The sequence below is a fragment of the Arachis stenosperma genome, chromosome 7 (assembly GCF_014773155.1).
Source record: "Arachis stenosperma cultivar V10309 chromosome 7, arast.V10309.gnm1.PFL2, whole genome shotgun sequence".
NCBI classification, from domain to species: Eukaryota; Viridiplantae; Streptophyta; class Magnoliopsida; order Fabales; family Fabaceae; genus Arachis; species Arachis stenosperma.
Genome location: NC_080383.1, coordinates 87,214,964 through 87,229,541, shown reverse-complemented (window position 1 = coordinate 87,229,541; position 14,578 = coordinate 87,214,964). Strand labels below are relative to the sequence as shown.

Below are 14,578 nucleotides of genomic sequence, written 5' to 3'. Positions count from 1 at the left end.
TTCACTTAATGAATTTAATAATTTGTCTTTTATTAGGATCGTATTTTTATTTGTTGATTGTTTATGCTGTTTTTATACATGAGTAAATCGTGCTGTTTATTCATCGGTTGTTTATGTAATGCTAAGATTGGTTTTCTCTAACTATATTTAAGTATTTAAGTTTTATGCTTGACTTATTTTTTTTAAGATAAATTTATAGGTCAGAAGTAGGAGAAAGTTTTTTAGTGATTCTTTCTCAACCCTTTGATTGTTTGATATATATTATAATTGTAATTATAATTCACACTATAATAAAAACGTTGAATAACATTAGATTTATCGGTGGACAATACTGGTGAATTTTGTAGGATTTTTTCGACGGCCACAAGTAAAAATTTGTTTCCAAAAAATTTACCATCGGAATTTATAATCCTTCCCTAATTTAGACAGTAATAATGGGTGCAAAAATTACTTCATAAATGCAATTGTTACCGTCAAATTTATTGTTAGAAATTTTTTACAGTAATATGAGTTAGTGAAACGCGTCGTTTTGGAAAGCGAACATGACCTTACCATCGGCTATATCCACCAGTAAAGACAATGGTAAAAATTGAATGAAATTCGAATTCAGAAACCCTTCCCATTCACTCCTGCAACTTCATGCTGTCCTCTCTTCTTCTCTTTCACCTTGGTTCTCCCTCTCCTCTCTGTTGTAACATCGGTGTCGCTACCAGAGGTTCCACCGCCGTCCCTACTGCCTCGTGGGTCACCGTCCCTGCTGCCTCATGTTGGGTCACCATCGTTGTCTCGAATTCCATCTCCGCCGTCACTGCTCCCTCGTGTTTGGTCGTCGTCGTTAGTCCCATCGCCGTTGTTGCTATTGCCTCATGGATTGCCGTCGTTGTTGTTGTCTCTTGCTAGTCCTTCTTCCAATTGCTAGTGAGTCTTTTCCCTGCAGGTTCTTGAACCATGTTTTCTTTTAATTCCATTAATTTTAGTTTAATTTAGTTTAGGTTTGATTATAATTTCAGTTTTAAATTTTGAATCAATTTTATGGTTGGTTCAATTTAGTTATCTGATTTTTGTGATTTAGGTTGTTAAGATAGGTTAGATTTAAGGTATTAGGTTTTAAGTTGTTCAAATATTTTCCTGAAAATGTTAAGAATCGCTGTTGCTAGGATACTGTACTTGTTAATTGATGTTGAAAAAATGTTTGATTTTTTTACTTGATGTGTTTCATGATTTTGCACGCCAAATGTTTGTAAAAATACCTTAAAGAACTTTTAATAAAAATTTTTTATTACGCATTGATGATTGAATCTTGATGTGTTTTTAATTTTTTGAATGATTGAGGTTTTGTCCAATAGTACAAGATTAATAAAATTGCCCTTATGTAATTCAATTATGTCAACTTTTGTAATAATTATTTTTGTGACCTATGTGTTGCTGGTATGCTCTTTGCAAACATGACTACATGCAAAGGTCTCACAAATCGATCTCGTGGTCGAGGTAGAGGGAAGGTGTCTACTGGTACCTTCATCCGCCTCTGCCACCATCCGTCGACTCGTTGATCCCGAGGATGGTGTCGATTTAAGGGAGCAGGTGCTGGAACTCACCCGAAGTCTTTACCAACATGCTCAGTAGCTGCAACAGTTTGAGGAGAGGTATCAGAAGATCCTCACACGCGTTTCAATCATAGATTCTCTCTGGCTAGAGTGAAGGTAAGAGCTGGAGCGGCTTTAGCGATGAAGCAACAAATGGCGCGGTGTACCAAGATCATATGTGCACCAGTGGCAGCGGTGCTATTGGTGGCAGCAACGACACTACTGGAGGAGTATTGACATCACCGCCTAGTTTGCTACCTCAGCAAGACTAGCTGGGAGATTACGGTGATGATGATATCAAGATCTTTAGTGATTAGAGTTTTGTTCTAGACTATTTCATTGTATTTTATTTATTTGACTTTTCATTTTATTTGTACACTTGGTATTTAATTTACCATATTTATTTCTATTATTTAAAATTTGACTTCTAATTGTATAATAAATAAATTTAAAACAAAAAGAATTTGACCACTAATTGTATTTAAATTTTTTTAAAGAAAATAATGGAGCACCAAAATTATCGGCAAAATTTTTTTGTCAATAATTAAACAAATTTTTAGTAAAGAATCCATCGAAGAATTTGCCGATAACTGACAGATTGAAAATATTACCAGCAAATTATTTTCATTATTCCACCGATAAATCTGACGATACTCAATATTTTTCTTATAGTGTCACTTACTTAAGTTTTAAGTTTATTTGATTTTTTTACTTTAAAATTAATTGGCACTTGTTTTAACCTGTTTGTTTATATGTGAAGACCAATTCATTGGACAACGCTCCTTTTGAATCTAAAGTCTTTAAGTAAGCCCCTCACAAAAGGAAAATAAGGAGCTCACAGAGGGTCTGAGGACTTAATGGTAACTTGCCTTTATTTCATAACATAATCTGTTTTAAGCAATAATGTCTTATCTTTATTTCATAATATATAATTTTTTATGTGTTAGGCATTATACATAGAGAGGTTGGAAGTTGCGAGCCAGTAATCCTAGAAGAGTGGGGAGATTGGACACAAGTCGATTAATTCTATGCCAGTGGATCCTCATACGGTGTGGCATAAGCACTTTTCGCTCAGGCCCTTTGAAGAGGGGTCATCCACCTTACCCGCCAGCATTCTTCTAGCTTCCTAAGACATCAAATTGCATGAGCATGTCCAGAACCTCATCCAGAGTATATAGGATCAGGATCACCTTCTACAGTAGGTTGAGAAGTAGTCCGAGGACTTCTTGCTCTCCTAACCAAACGGGATGTGGTGGAGGAGGATAGAAATGCCATCGCTTGCTATCGTGTTGACATGCAAATGGAGCTAAAGCCTACCTGCAAAATGAAGTAGGATCCAGTGGTTTACTACGATTAGGTCCGTGCCGATAACAATAGCCATGCTGGAGGCGGCTCACATCATTTGCATCGGTACTATTACCACTGTCAACACAGGAGGAGAGAGACGACCAAAAGGACTATATAGATTATTTGAGTTCCCGTAGTTAGAATTCTGTTTCATACTTTGTTATTTCACATTTTTGTTATTTTGTTTTGTTTAGTACTTTGTTTCGACATTTCTTTTATTTCGTAAAGTACTTTGTTGTATGACATTTCATTTTGACATGAACATAATTCACATTTTCATTTATTGTTCTAATAAAGAGTAATATGTAGTTTCTATTATGTTTAATCGTGATATAAATATTGATTGTGAAAATATTGATTTTGAAAGCAGGTTACACAGATATTGTATATATTTGATTAAAAATTAATTTTTCAATAATATGGGCATTGTCGATAGATTTACAGAAAAAAGTTATGACGATTAATTATTTTTATATTTTAAAATTAAAATTGTCCAATAGTTATTGTTAGAATTACTGATAAAATTATTCGACGATACATTACAAAAAAAACGTTGAATACTGTTGGATTTCAAGCCAAAAAAAAATATTCACTAGTAAAGTGATTATCATCATATTTTGCGTTAGATTGTAGCCGATGGTATAAATTTCACCGATAAATGAGGTTAACGTTTACCGGTGGATTTATTTTTTCGGCAGTAATTTGCAACGGAATTAATGGCAGAATACACTGTTTAAGTTACGACAATCTGACGACACTTACCATCAGAAATTATCCGATGGTAATTGTGGCGCCAAACATTAAGACTTCACACCGCGTTACCATCAGAAAAATCCGACAGTAAATCGATAGAAGCGTCAAATTTTTATTTTTAAAAAAAAATTGGATAATCGTTATCGTCAGGAAATTCCGACGAAAAAGTCAATTTTTTTTTATTTTCTTGTTCAATCTATAATGGATATTGATAGTTAATAATCGATAGTCAACTCCCAATCAATAAAAAGTAAATTAGTAAAGAATAAATTAGTAATTTATCTGTAAAAAGATATTTATATATGATGTGAAATATCAAATATACAGAACAAAAACATGAAAGAAATTTGAGGTACATCAGTTACTTTCCTACTCATCCACTTCTCTGTGTTCTGTCCACATCCAGTACCCATTCTTGAACCCATTACGGTAGAAGTGAACTGTTATATCCAAAAATCCTTATGACCACTTAGTCAGCACGGACACCTAAATACCCCTTGAGCCCTAAACGGTTAAATGTTGAAGACATACACAACAAACTCATCAACTCTCTCAAAAAACTCAGGTTTTAGACCCCCTATCCACCGTTATCCCTAGGGGTGGCAAGCGGGGAAGCCAGCCCCGCCCCGTCCCGCCCCGCCAAAAGCCTGCCCTTTGGCGGGCTGGCCCGCTCCGCCCCGCCTAGTGAGGCGATCCCAAAATCCTAGCCCACCCCGCCTAACAGTGGGCTGGCGGGCCGGCGGGCTAAGCCCGCCAAATAATCTCTTTTTTTACTTTTAACTATTAAATAATATATATAAAGGCATAAAAAATCTCTCATATTTTTTACTTTTAACTATTATAATTTCTAAAAGTATATACAAATTATATTTTTTATATTCACAAACATTAAAGTCTTTGTAATTATAAATATCTAATAAATATAATTATAAACCAAGTTTTCATCCAAAACATAATTATAAATATTGTTCCCAAAGCAAAATAAACATAATCCAAAACATAATTATAAATATTGTCTCTAAAACAAAATAAATATAATCCAAAATACTCAATTTTCATCTTCATTCTCTTGTAAGTTGGGTTGGGGGAAGTTGGATTTTGGTAAAAAAAAATTGTAAAAATACCCTTTGTTAAAAAAATTCTAAGCCCGACGGGAAAGTCCGCCCCGCCCCGCCAAAACCCGCCAAAGCCCGCGGTTTAAGCGGTGCGGATTAAGCGGACTTTTACTATTTGGCGGTCCCAATTTTTCAGCCTTACCCGCCTTTTTTGGCAGATTACGCGGACCGGCCCGACGGGTTTAAGCCTGTTTGCCACCCCTAATTATTCCTATCATATATAAATAGATGATGACTTGAAATCATTTTGCAACAAACCCCCTAAAATTCAACCAAAGTGAATTCACCTATTAACTGTACAAAGTGCAAATCTGCCTATAAATTAGGCAGCTTTTATCAGTACCAATACATATTCAGTTATTCACCAACATGATGAGTTTCTTTCTTCTGTCATTATTATCTATTCTCGCTATTTCTTATTATTATAATAATTTCCTCATCACTACGATTCAACACTTGTTGGTTCATGATTTCCACTTAGATAAGTCTTATGCTGAGTTTATTCTAGTTTCCTTACGGTGTGGCATGTTAGCATCAATATTAGCCACACTTTATTGTTACCTAATGAAACCCACAAGAAAGAAACACGTTTATCTTGTGGATTTTGCATGCTACAAACCTCATAATCCTGCATGCATGTGCACGAAGGAGCATTTCTTGAAGTTAATAAAGAGTACAGGAAAATTTCGAGATGAGAGCTTAGATTTCCTACGGAAGATTCTAGAGAGGTCTGGAATTGGTGAAAAGACCTACATTCCGGAATGTATCATGAAATTCCCGGAATACATAAGCTTGGATGAGGCAAAGGGTGAGACAGAGTCCGTGATGATTGGCGCCATTGATGAACTTATGTTGAAAACAAAAGTGAAGAAAGAGGAAATTGGAATCATTGTGACGAATTGTTCTTTGTTCAATAGCATACCCTCTCTGAGTTCAATGGTTGTCAACCATTACAAGCTTAGCCACAATGTCTTGACCTATAATCTTAGTGGCATGGGTTGCAGTGCTGGACTTATTTCCGTTGATCTTGCCAAACAACTATTGCAGGTACTTTTCCTTATTCACAAGGTGTGACGAATCCAAAATATTTAAATGATTAAGATATATAAGTATAATTAAAGTTATAAAATAATATTTAGGATAAATTATTATTTTAATACCCCACATTTAGGTCAAATTTTGATTTCGTCTTTACTATTTAAAATGTTATATTTTTATCTTATTTCGTTTTATTTTAGATTTTTGGTTAAAATTAAATTTTATTTTTTAAAATATTCTTTTTTTTCTTATGATTATTTTCCTAGCTAGTGGCAAAAATCGTAATGATAAAGATGACGTAGATGATTGCAGTGATTTGAGAATAAAAATGACAAATGAACAAGAGAAAAATAATAATAGACAAAAAAATGGTATTTTTGGAAAAAAAAATTAATTTTTATTAGAGAATAAAAATAGAATACAATAAAATATTTTAAATAAAATATGACATTTTAAATATTAGAGACAAAATTAGAATTTAATAAAAATATTAGAGACTAAAATAATATTTTATTTTAATATATTATGATATTTTAGGACGAGTTTAAATATGATAAAGTAAAATTACTAATAACTGAATTCAGGACTTTGGCATATTTTTTGAAAACCGATTGATAGGATTAACAACAAATTAGAGAATATGACTTAATCTTCAAAAAAATAAAATTCATAACAAAATTAGTTAGCTATTATGTTATATATGTTTTCCTACACTGTAATAGATAGATACAATATAAACATAGCATATCACTTGTGAATCATTAACCATCTGTCGTAATCAATTACCATTCTTTAGATCTTAATCTTTCACTCAGCTCGCTACCTCAAACCTCGTTGATCTTTAATATATTACATGGTATAAGAGCGAAGTTCTGATATATGGCTTCCTTAATCACTTTTCGCACTAAGCTAAGTTACACCCCTTGCATTGGTCTAAGTACAAATTATTTAATACACCATGTACAAATTAAAAATAAAATTTTCCATTAAATAATGAAAAAATAAGTAATAATTCACATGCATGGTTCCATTTTAAAGTTGACTATTTTGACTATATAACTAATTTGTTGATTTTCATATATATGTGATGGAAGGTACGTCCTAATTGTTATGCCTTAGTGTTCAGCACTGAAAACCTGAGTAGCAAAGTGTACTTTGGAAACAATCGTTCCATGCTTGTATCCAATTGTCTCTTTCGAGTGGGAGGTGCAGCAATTTTACTCTCCAACCGTTCTTCTGATTCTCATCGTTCCAAATATTATCTTAAACACATTGTTCGCACCCACAATGGTTCTCAAGATCAATACTACAATAGCATCCTTGAAAAGGAAGATGAAGATGGTGTTTCTATTGGCATTGCGCTTTCGAAGAACATTATGAATTCTGCGGGAAAAACCCTTAAAGCAAACATTTCAACTCTTGGAAAAGATGTGCTACCCTTGATTGAACAAGTTAAATTTCTCGCAAATTTAGTTGCGAGAAATTTCTTGAAGATAAGGGGCATAAAGGCATATACTCCAAATTTTATGCTTGCTTTTGAGCACTTTTGCATTCATACAGGAGGAAAAGCCGTACAAGAGGAAATGCAAAAAGTGCTTAAACTAAGTGATTGGCATATGGAACCTTCTAGAATGACTCTTTATAGATATGGTAACACTTCAAGCAGCTCAGTGTGGTATGAATTGGCATATTGTGAGGCCAAAGGAAGAGTCAAGAAGGGTCATCGGATATGGCAGATTGCATTTGGGTCAGGATTCAAATGCAATAGTGCTGTCTGGTGTGCATTGCAAACTATTGATCCAGTAAAGGAGAAAAACCCTTGGACAGATGAGATTCATGAATTTCCTGTTAATGTTACAAACTAATAATGTACTTATTTTCATTTAAAATATTTTAAGGCTATGTGTTAGAAATAATTAAATCTTGATATATTAGTATACACAAAATTCTAAATTAAAATTTCGATTTTGTATTATATAAAATATAAGTTATTAGAGTTATGATTTTGATGTTCAGTTTTAATTTGCAGGTACTAACTTTAATTTAGATAAGTAAATTGTGTTAAAAAAAAGGCCTACTGTAGTAGGTTAATCCTGTTAACCCGCCATTAAGCAAAAGAGGAAATATAGGGAGTCAATAGAATATCTGTGTAATGTGTACAATGAAGGTTTAGGAATGTTCGATTCAATAGGATATCAAATGTTTATTATTTTTGGTATTTAGATGGTTTTTTTGAATAGTATAAGTATATTGTGTTTAAGAAATTAGTAGTATTTTATTCTGAATATTCATTTTTTAATTTATATTAAACCAAATAAATAATCCATTATACACATTATACAAATACTCCATTTATTCTCTAGCGACATTCTAAGCAAAAAGACCTTGTATTTTCAGACCGTTTAATAGGCGTAGTGAGGCGAGTTATTAGCTGGTTTGTTATCCTTAGTACCAGTTACTATTTAGTGAAGGGATGATGTAGCTAGATTTATGACATAAGTCAAAAATAGTATTTGTAAAACAACTATATTATATGCACTTAAAAATCATCCATAATTTAGATACCATATAAGAGTACGTATATTAGTGTTCATGAAAATGTTTGATTATAATATTATAGAAAGTATAATTATTTTTTCATAATAAGTTTAATTATTCTAAAGGAAAATATTTTATTATTCTAAAAATAATTATTTTATTTAAAAAATATTTAAAATAATATATATAAAAATATATATAAATATACATAAATATATAGTGAGGATGGAGCCCCAAAAATAGGAGCAGGTGTGGTTTAAACATCAGGGATAGCGTTGAAGCATGGTAACAATGACTCTGGAAAGGTCGGTAACAATGGCACTGGGAAGGCTACAGAGGACGTCAGTTCTAATGGCTGGGATGATGGTAGTGTGGCTGGGTCTGAAATCTCAAAAAGTAAATGGGCGAATGAAAGGCAAGAAAATAAAGAAGTTTGGGAGCTTGCAGTGGAGTCTGGGGCAGTTCAATATAATGAGGAGGATGACATTATGGCAATCCTTCAAGTGTAGAATGAGGCGATAGCGCAGAAGAAAAAACAAGCTAAACAGAAGGAGAAAGTTAGAAGGAGTCGTCCGAAAAATCGAAAAAATGTGTGTATAAATGCGTTAAGATGATTTTTAGCTCTTGGAATATTAGGGGTGTGTCAGGAGTTGGTAAGGTGAGTATAGTGAAAAACTTTAGGGGAAAATTTAATCTTCACATGCTAGACTTGATAGAGACTAAGAAAACAACTCTGACTAAATTTGATGTAGTACAACTATGGAAAAATGATGCGGTTAAATGGGAGTTTGTTGGTGCAGTAGGTGCGTCAGGTGGTCTACTGTTGATGTGGGATGAATTGGTGTTTAAGATGAACAACTGCTACAAAGGAGATATGTGTTTGTGTGTGGATGTGGAGTTCTGGTAAAAAATGGCTTCCGTTGTGCTTTCTGTTTAGTGTATGGTGCGCACACACAGGAAGACAAGCTTACAATGTGGGAAGAGTTGAGCTTCGTATATGGGCTAGTTCAAGTACCTATTTGTTATATGGGGGATTTCAACGAGATAACTCAAGTGGAAGAACGGAAAGGAGCTACTACTTTATCAGTGTTTGCAACAGAGTTTAAATTATGGATGCAAGAGATGGAGCTAATGGACCTTGCACTATCTGATCGTCTATTCACATGGTTCAAAGGCCAATCGTGCAGCCGCATTGATAGGGTGCTGGTTAGCCTGGAGTGGGTAGAAGAGTTTTCTGATATTAGGCTTAGAGGAGGGCCTAGAGGGTTGTCGGACCACTGCCCGCTGATTGTGGATGTCACGCGGGTGAGGGTGGGACCGAGACCTTTTCGGAGCCTGGACTCCTGGTTTACTCATGAGGGGTTCTTGCGGATGGTACGGGAGGAATGGAGGAGAATCGATAATGTACAGTTCATAGACAAGTTGAAGGCTTTGACAGTTCCGCTTGGCAGATGGCATAGAAAAAATTTTGGAAACATGGACAGAAGGATTAAACAGTTTGAGGACGAGATCAAGAAGGTGGACAACTTGGTGAGCAACAGAGTGTATGACGGGACCATGGAAGCAAGGCATAAGGTGCTTATAAGCTCTTGTAAGATATGGTATATGCGAAAGGAATTACATTGGAAGCAGTTGTCACGGTCCAGGCATGCCAGGAGATGGATAGAAACACTCGGTACTTCCATAATCTAGTTTCAACACAAAGGAGGAACAATCAGATAGATGCCTTAAGGATTAATGGAAGGTTAGTGAGGAATCAAGCCAAGATCAAAGTTGCTATCCGCGATTTCTATAAGAGCTTGTACCAGCAGGATACATCACGTATTATAGGTTTCCGTGATGGGCTAGTAAAGCAGTTAAGTGAGGTAGAGGCAACTGAGTTAGAATTGATGCCCTCTGTTGAAGAAATAAAGGATGCGGTCTGGGACTGTGGATCAACGAAGGCACCAGGCAGCGATGGGTACAATATGAAGTTCATCAAGAAGTGCTGGGGAGAAGTAGGAAGGGAGTTCACGGAAGCTGTGATGGGGTTTTTTCAGTCAGCTACTCTACCTCAGCATTCTAATGTCACTTGGGTGGCGTTGGCACCGAAGTTTGTTGGTGCGAAAGAAATAAAAGATCTCCGACCGATTAGTATGGTCGGTAGTGTGTACAAGGTCATCTCTAAGGTGTTGGTTCGAAGGATGTGGAAGGTTATGCTAGGTTTAGTAGGGAAGACTCAGAGTGCCTTTGTGAAGGACAGGAAAATACATGATGGGGCCCTGATTGCTTGTGAAACTGTGCATTGGCTGAAGTCAAGGAGAAAGAGCTCAGCAATTATTAAGCTGGATTTCCAAAAGGCATATGATAGAGTTAAGTAGAGTTTTGTGGATATTGTGTTGCACAAAATGGAATTTGGTCTCAAGTGGAGAGCATGGATCAAAGAGTGTGTATGCACTGCATCAATGTCGGTTCTTATCAACGGATCCCCCTCTAAGCCGTTCAACATGGAAAGGGGTCTTCGACAAGGTGATCATTTGTCTCCCTTCCTGTTTGTACTAGTTGTTGATGTCCTTCATAGAATGATCGGTGAGGCAGTGAGGAATGGACGTATCTCTCCTCTTTTGGTTGGGCGGGATGATAATGAGCTTTCCCACTTGTAGTTTGCAGATGATACGATCATGTTCTGTCCGACTGAGGAGGCCACTATTAGGAACTACAAACGGTTATTACGATGTTTTAAGATGATGTCTAGGTTGAGTATTAACTTTGAGAAATCGAGCTTTATTCCAGTCAACTGTGAGCAAAGATGGACAAGAAAGATGTGTACTTTGCTGGATTGTAAGGAGGCGTCGCTGCCAGTCAGGTATTTGGGCATTTCACTGGGAGCGAACCCGAGGCTTGTGAAGACATGGAAATCGGTAATTGACAAGGTGGAAGAAAAACTTAGTCTGTAGAAAGCAAAGACACTCAATAAAGCGAGTAAGTTGGTTCTCATTAAATCTGTTCTCAATAGCCTACCTTTCTACTACCTCAGTTTATACAAGATGCCTAAAGCAGTCGCGGAGAAGATGATTTCACTACAAAGATGGTTCTTATGGAGTAAAGAGGATGGGGAGTATGGGATACCGCTTGTGAAATGGGATCTAGTGATGGCTCCAAAAAAGCAGGTGGTTTGGAGGTTGGGGATGTGGTGACTCGGAATGCAGTTTTATTCTTCAAGTGGTGGTGGAGGTTTTCGAAAGAGGAATGTCCCTTATGGAAGAAAGTGGTCTGCTCATGTAATCACATGAATTCGTCTGAGATGCTGAGTGCCCAGCCTGTGCCTACGAGAGGGGGTCCATTGAAGGATATTTTCCTGTTACAAATCACGGAGCCATGGGTGAGGGAGAAGATTATAAGCGGCTTCTGTATGAATTTGGAGAATGGCAGCACAATCCGGTTTTGAGAGGATAGATGGTTACCTAGTGGAGCGTTGAAAGATGAGTTCCCAAGACTTTTTTCGGTCTCAAACCTTAATGGATCTGTTATAGGGGATTGTGGGTTTTGGGATGGGATAGAGTGGGTCTGGACTTTTCAATGGAGAAGAGAGTTGTTCCAATGGGAGTTGGAGCTTGTACACCAACTTCATGAGAGGTTACGTTCAGTGAGGCCAACAAATGAGAGAGAAGATAGCGTGGTATGGAAGTTTGATAGGTCAGGTATTTTTTTGACTAACTCCTTTGTGCAGGTACTGTAAGCAGAAACTCTCCTGGAGGACATTCTTAGCTATAGCTTCACTAACACTATCTGGAGAGGGTTAGTCCCACCAAGGATTGAGTTATTTGCGTGGTTTGTGTTGGTTGGCAGGGCGACGACTAAGGACCGCCTGTGTAGAATAGGGGTCCTTGACCGGAATAATGCTATGTGTGTTTTATGTTACAAGTCTGTAGAGTATGCCTTTCCTTTATTTATTGGTTGTAAGATCACTTGCCAAGTGTGGTGTGCTTGACTTTTTGCTTTTGGGAGGATTTGGACAGTACCAGGCTCACTAAAGCAACAATTTGAAAGTTGGACAAACGCCTCAGGGAGAAAGGTTGAGCGAAAGCGGTGATTCATTGGTTTCTTTGCAGTTATTTGGGCAATTTGGCAAGAGAGGAATGCCAGAATCTTCAAAGATCAAGCCTCAGGTGTGGTGGATATTATAAGCAGGTCTTTTAGCTTTTCTGATGAATGGCTTGGGAATGCACCCTGTGGTTGTTGATGGCAATGGCGAAGATGACTCGGGATTACTAGGTTCTTTTAAGGTTTCTGTCGTGTTTGTTGTACCTGGTTTAATTGCTTTCCAATGCTCCACCTTGCGGTGTTGAGCTCCTTACATTTCAAAAAAAAATGATGATTGATTTTTAGAAGATTTAATTACTCTATTAGTCCCTATAATTTTACAAAATTTTTAATTAGATCCCTATATTTTTTTTCTTTTAATTGGGTTCTTGCACCAAATTTTATTTTTAATTGGGTTCATATACTTTTTTTTTCTTTTATTTGAGTTTCTCCACCAATTTTTTTTAATTGGGTCCCTATATAATTAAATCAATTACTATTAAGAGAGACCTAATTGAAAAAAAAATTTGGTGCAGAAACCCAATTAAAAAGAAAAAAGTATAGGGACCTAACTAAAAATTTTGCGAAACTATAGCGACTAATAGAGTAATTATTAAACCTTTTTAAAATTCATATAACACTTGTTTCTCAAAATTATTTTTGCTCAAATTAAATTTGTACATCTATCTCAGAAAAATTTGTAAAGATTTTCAAGCAACATGGTTCTCTAGCTAATTAACAATTCGGAAATTAAATATTAATAATATCAAATATAAATAAAACTTGAAATGATAAAATAGAATGTATAGTTCAATCGTGAATTCGTGGTCAAAGAAGCATATTTTATAAGAGGTGATAGTAGATGACGATGCAAAGCGCGTCAAGCTGTCGATAGCCACTTCAGTCTCCGAATATAAAATATAAAATATAACATATAATAATTAAGGAAGCATATTATATAATAATTAGATAAATAGCTCAGTTTTTTAGTTTCTTTTTCAATCTCTTTATTATAAAGTAAATAAAAAATTTTCAAAAAGCAAACTAGATTAGTGACTATGTTATTCTGTAAAAAATTAGGATGTATTTCCAATGCAGTTTATGTTATTTTGTTATCGATTGTTGCTTGGGGATAATTAGTTTTAGTTTGGCTTTATATTAAGAGTAATATTAGAGAAACACTCACACAAAATTATTTTATTTAATTTAATATTCATAATTCATATACATAATATTTATAATTAGAATTTTATTATATTTAAAATTATTTATTTATTTTAACTATAATTAAAAAATACAAAACAAAATAATGCATTAAAAAATAAAAATAAAAAACATGTTATAACATATAACTCTCTATGACTTGCAAACATTATTCTATATTAATTAAGGTTCTTGTTTACAATCAGCGAGTTAATTAACAATATACGTGGCAAGTGAAGGGGGATGGTTTAAGACTTTCTGGCACAGCAAATTAAGAGAAAGTACAGGGAGTTAATGGAATATTTATACAAGGTGTACAATAGAGGTTTAGGAAGTATTAAAGATATTACTATTAGTATTATTTTTTTCTATCAGTTGAGGTTTTTGGAATAAGTTGTATTATTATGACATGATATTAGAACTTTAGATCCATTATGACTTGAGATGTTTATTTTTCCTAGTACTCGAATGGTTATTCTAAATAATATGAGTGATATTTATTTTATAACTCAATAATCCATTATATACATTATATATTTAGACTATTGGCTCTCTAGCAGTATTCGTAAATTAATTGAAGTTTGCCGCCATAAATACATGACATGCATGCGGCGCCATTTATTTATAGTGTGTGGACCATTTGAATGCAAACACAACTTGAATTCAATAAAAACGTTGAGCATGTGACATTATGGTTACATATTTTGATTTAATTATCTTTGCCAAAATATTGCGTAGGATGATACATATTATCAACAACCCCTAACCGTTGTCATTTAATTTCAAGAACTAACACTAATATATGTTGCCTAACTAAAACTAGCTATCCCCTATCTATCATGTTAGACCTATTTTCACTTCTCCAATTTTATGACAAATCATGTCGATCATGTGGCATCTATGTCAGCATACTTCTATTTAATTGTCTTTGTCAAAACA

General features: G+C 34.9%; 2 protein-coding genes across 2 annotated transcripts; both read left to right on the top strand.

The window, feature by feature from the left end:
• The first annotated feature begins 639 nt into the window (after positions 1-639).
• Positions 640-7,701, top strand: LOC130940062 (3-ketoacyl-CoA synthase 11-like). Its single transcript, XM_057868110.1, has 5 exons — positions 640-888; positions 1,462-1,581; positions 1,694-1,832; positions 5,280-5,845; positions 6,931-7,701. Exons 1-5 carry the CDS (start codon positions 640-642, stop codon positions 7,699-7,701), a joined length of 1,845 nt encoding a protein of 614 aa, XP_057724093.1.
• Positions 7,702-10,761: 3,060 nt separating this feature from the next.
• On the top strand, positions 10,762-11,986 carry LOC130940061 (uncharacterized). Its single transcript, XM_057868109.1, has 4 exons — positions 10,762-11,012; positions 11,109-11,219; positions 11,462-11,794; positions 11,887-11,986. The coding sequence occupies exons 1-4, from the start codon at positions 10,762-10,764 to the stop codon at positions 11,984-11,986; spliced, it is 795 nt and encodes a 264-aa protein (XP_057724092.1).
• The last annotated feature ends 2,592 nt before the right edge of the window (positions 11,987-14,578 follow it).

Coding starts and splice junctions, on each gene's coding strand:
- LOC130940062 (XM_057868110.1), top strand. CDS start 640: ATGCTGTCCTCTCTTCTTCTCTTTCACCTTGGTTCTCCCTCTCCTCTC. Junction 889..1,461: donor GGATTGCCGTCGTTGTTGTT/GTCTCTTGCTAG, acceptor CTACATGCAAAG/GTCTCACAAATCGATCTCGT. Junction 1,582..1,693: donor GTGTCGATTTAAGGGAGCAG/GTGCTGGAACTC, acceptor CTCTCTGGCTAG/AGTGAAGGTAAGAGCTGGAG.
- LOC130940061 (XM_057868109.1), top strand. CDS start 10,762: ATGGAATTTGGTCTCAAGTGGAGAGCATGGATCAAAGAGTGTGTATGC. Junction 11,220..11,461: donor GAGGCGTCGCTGCCAGTCAG/GTATTTGGGCAT, acceptor TATGGAGTAAAG/AGGATGGGGAGTATGGGATA. Junction 11,795..11,886: donor GAGAATGGCAGCACAATCCG/GTTTTGAGAGGA, acceptor GATCTGTTATAG/GGGATTGTGGGTTTTGGGAT.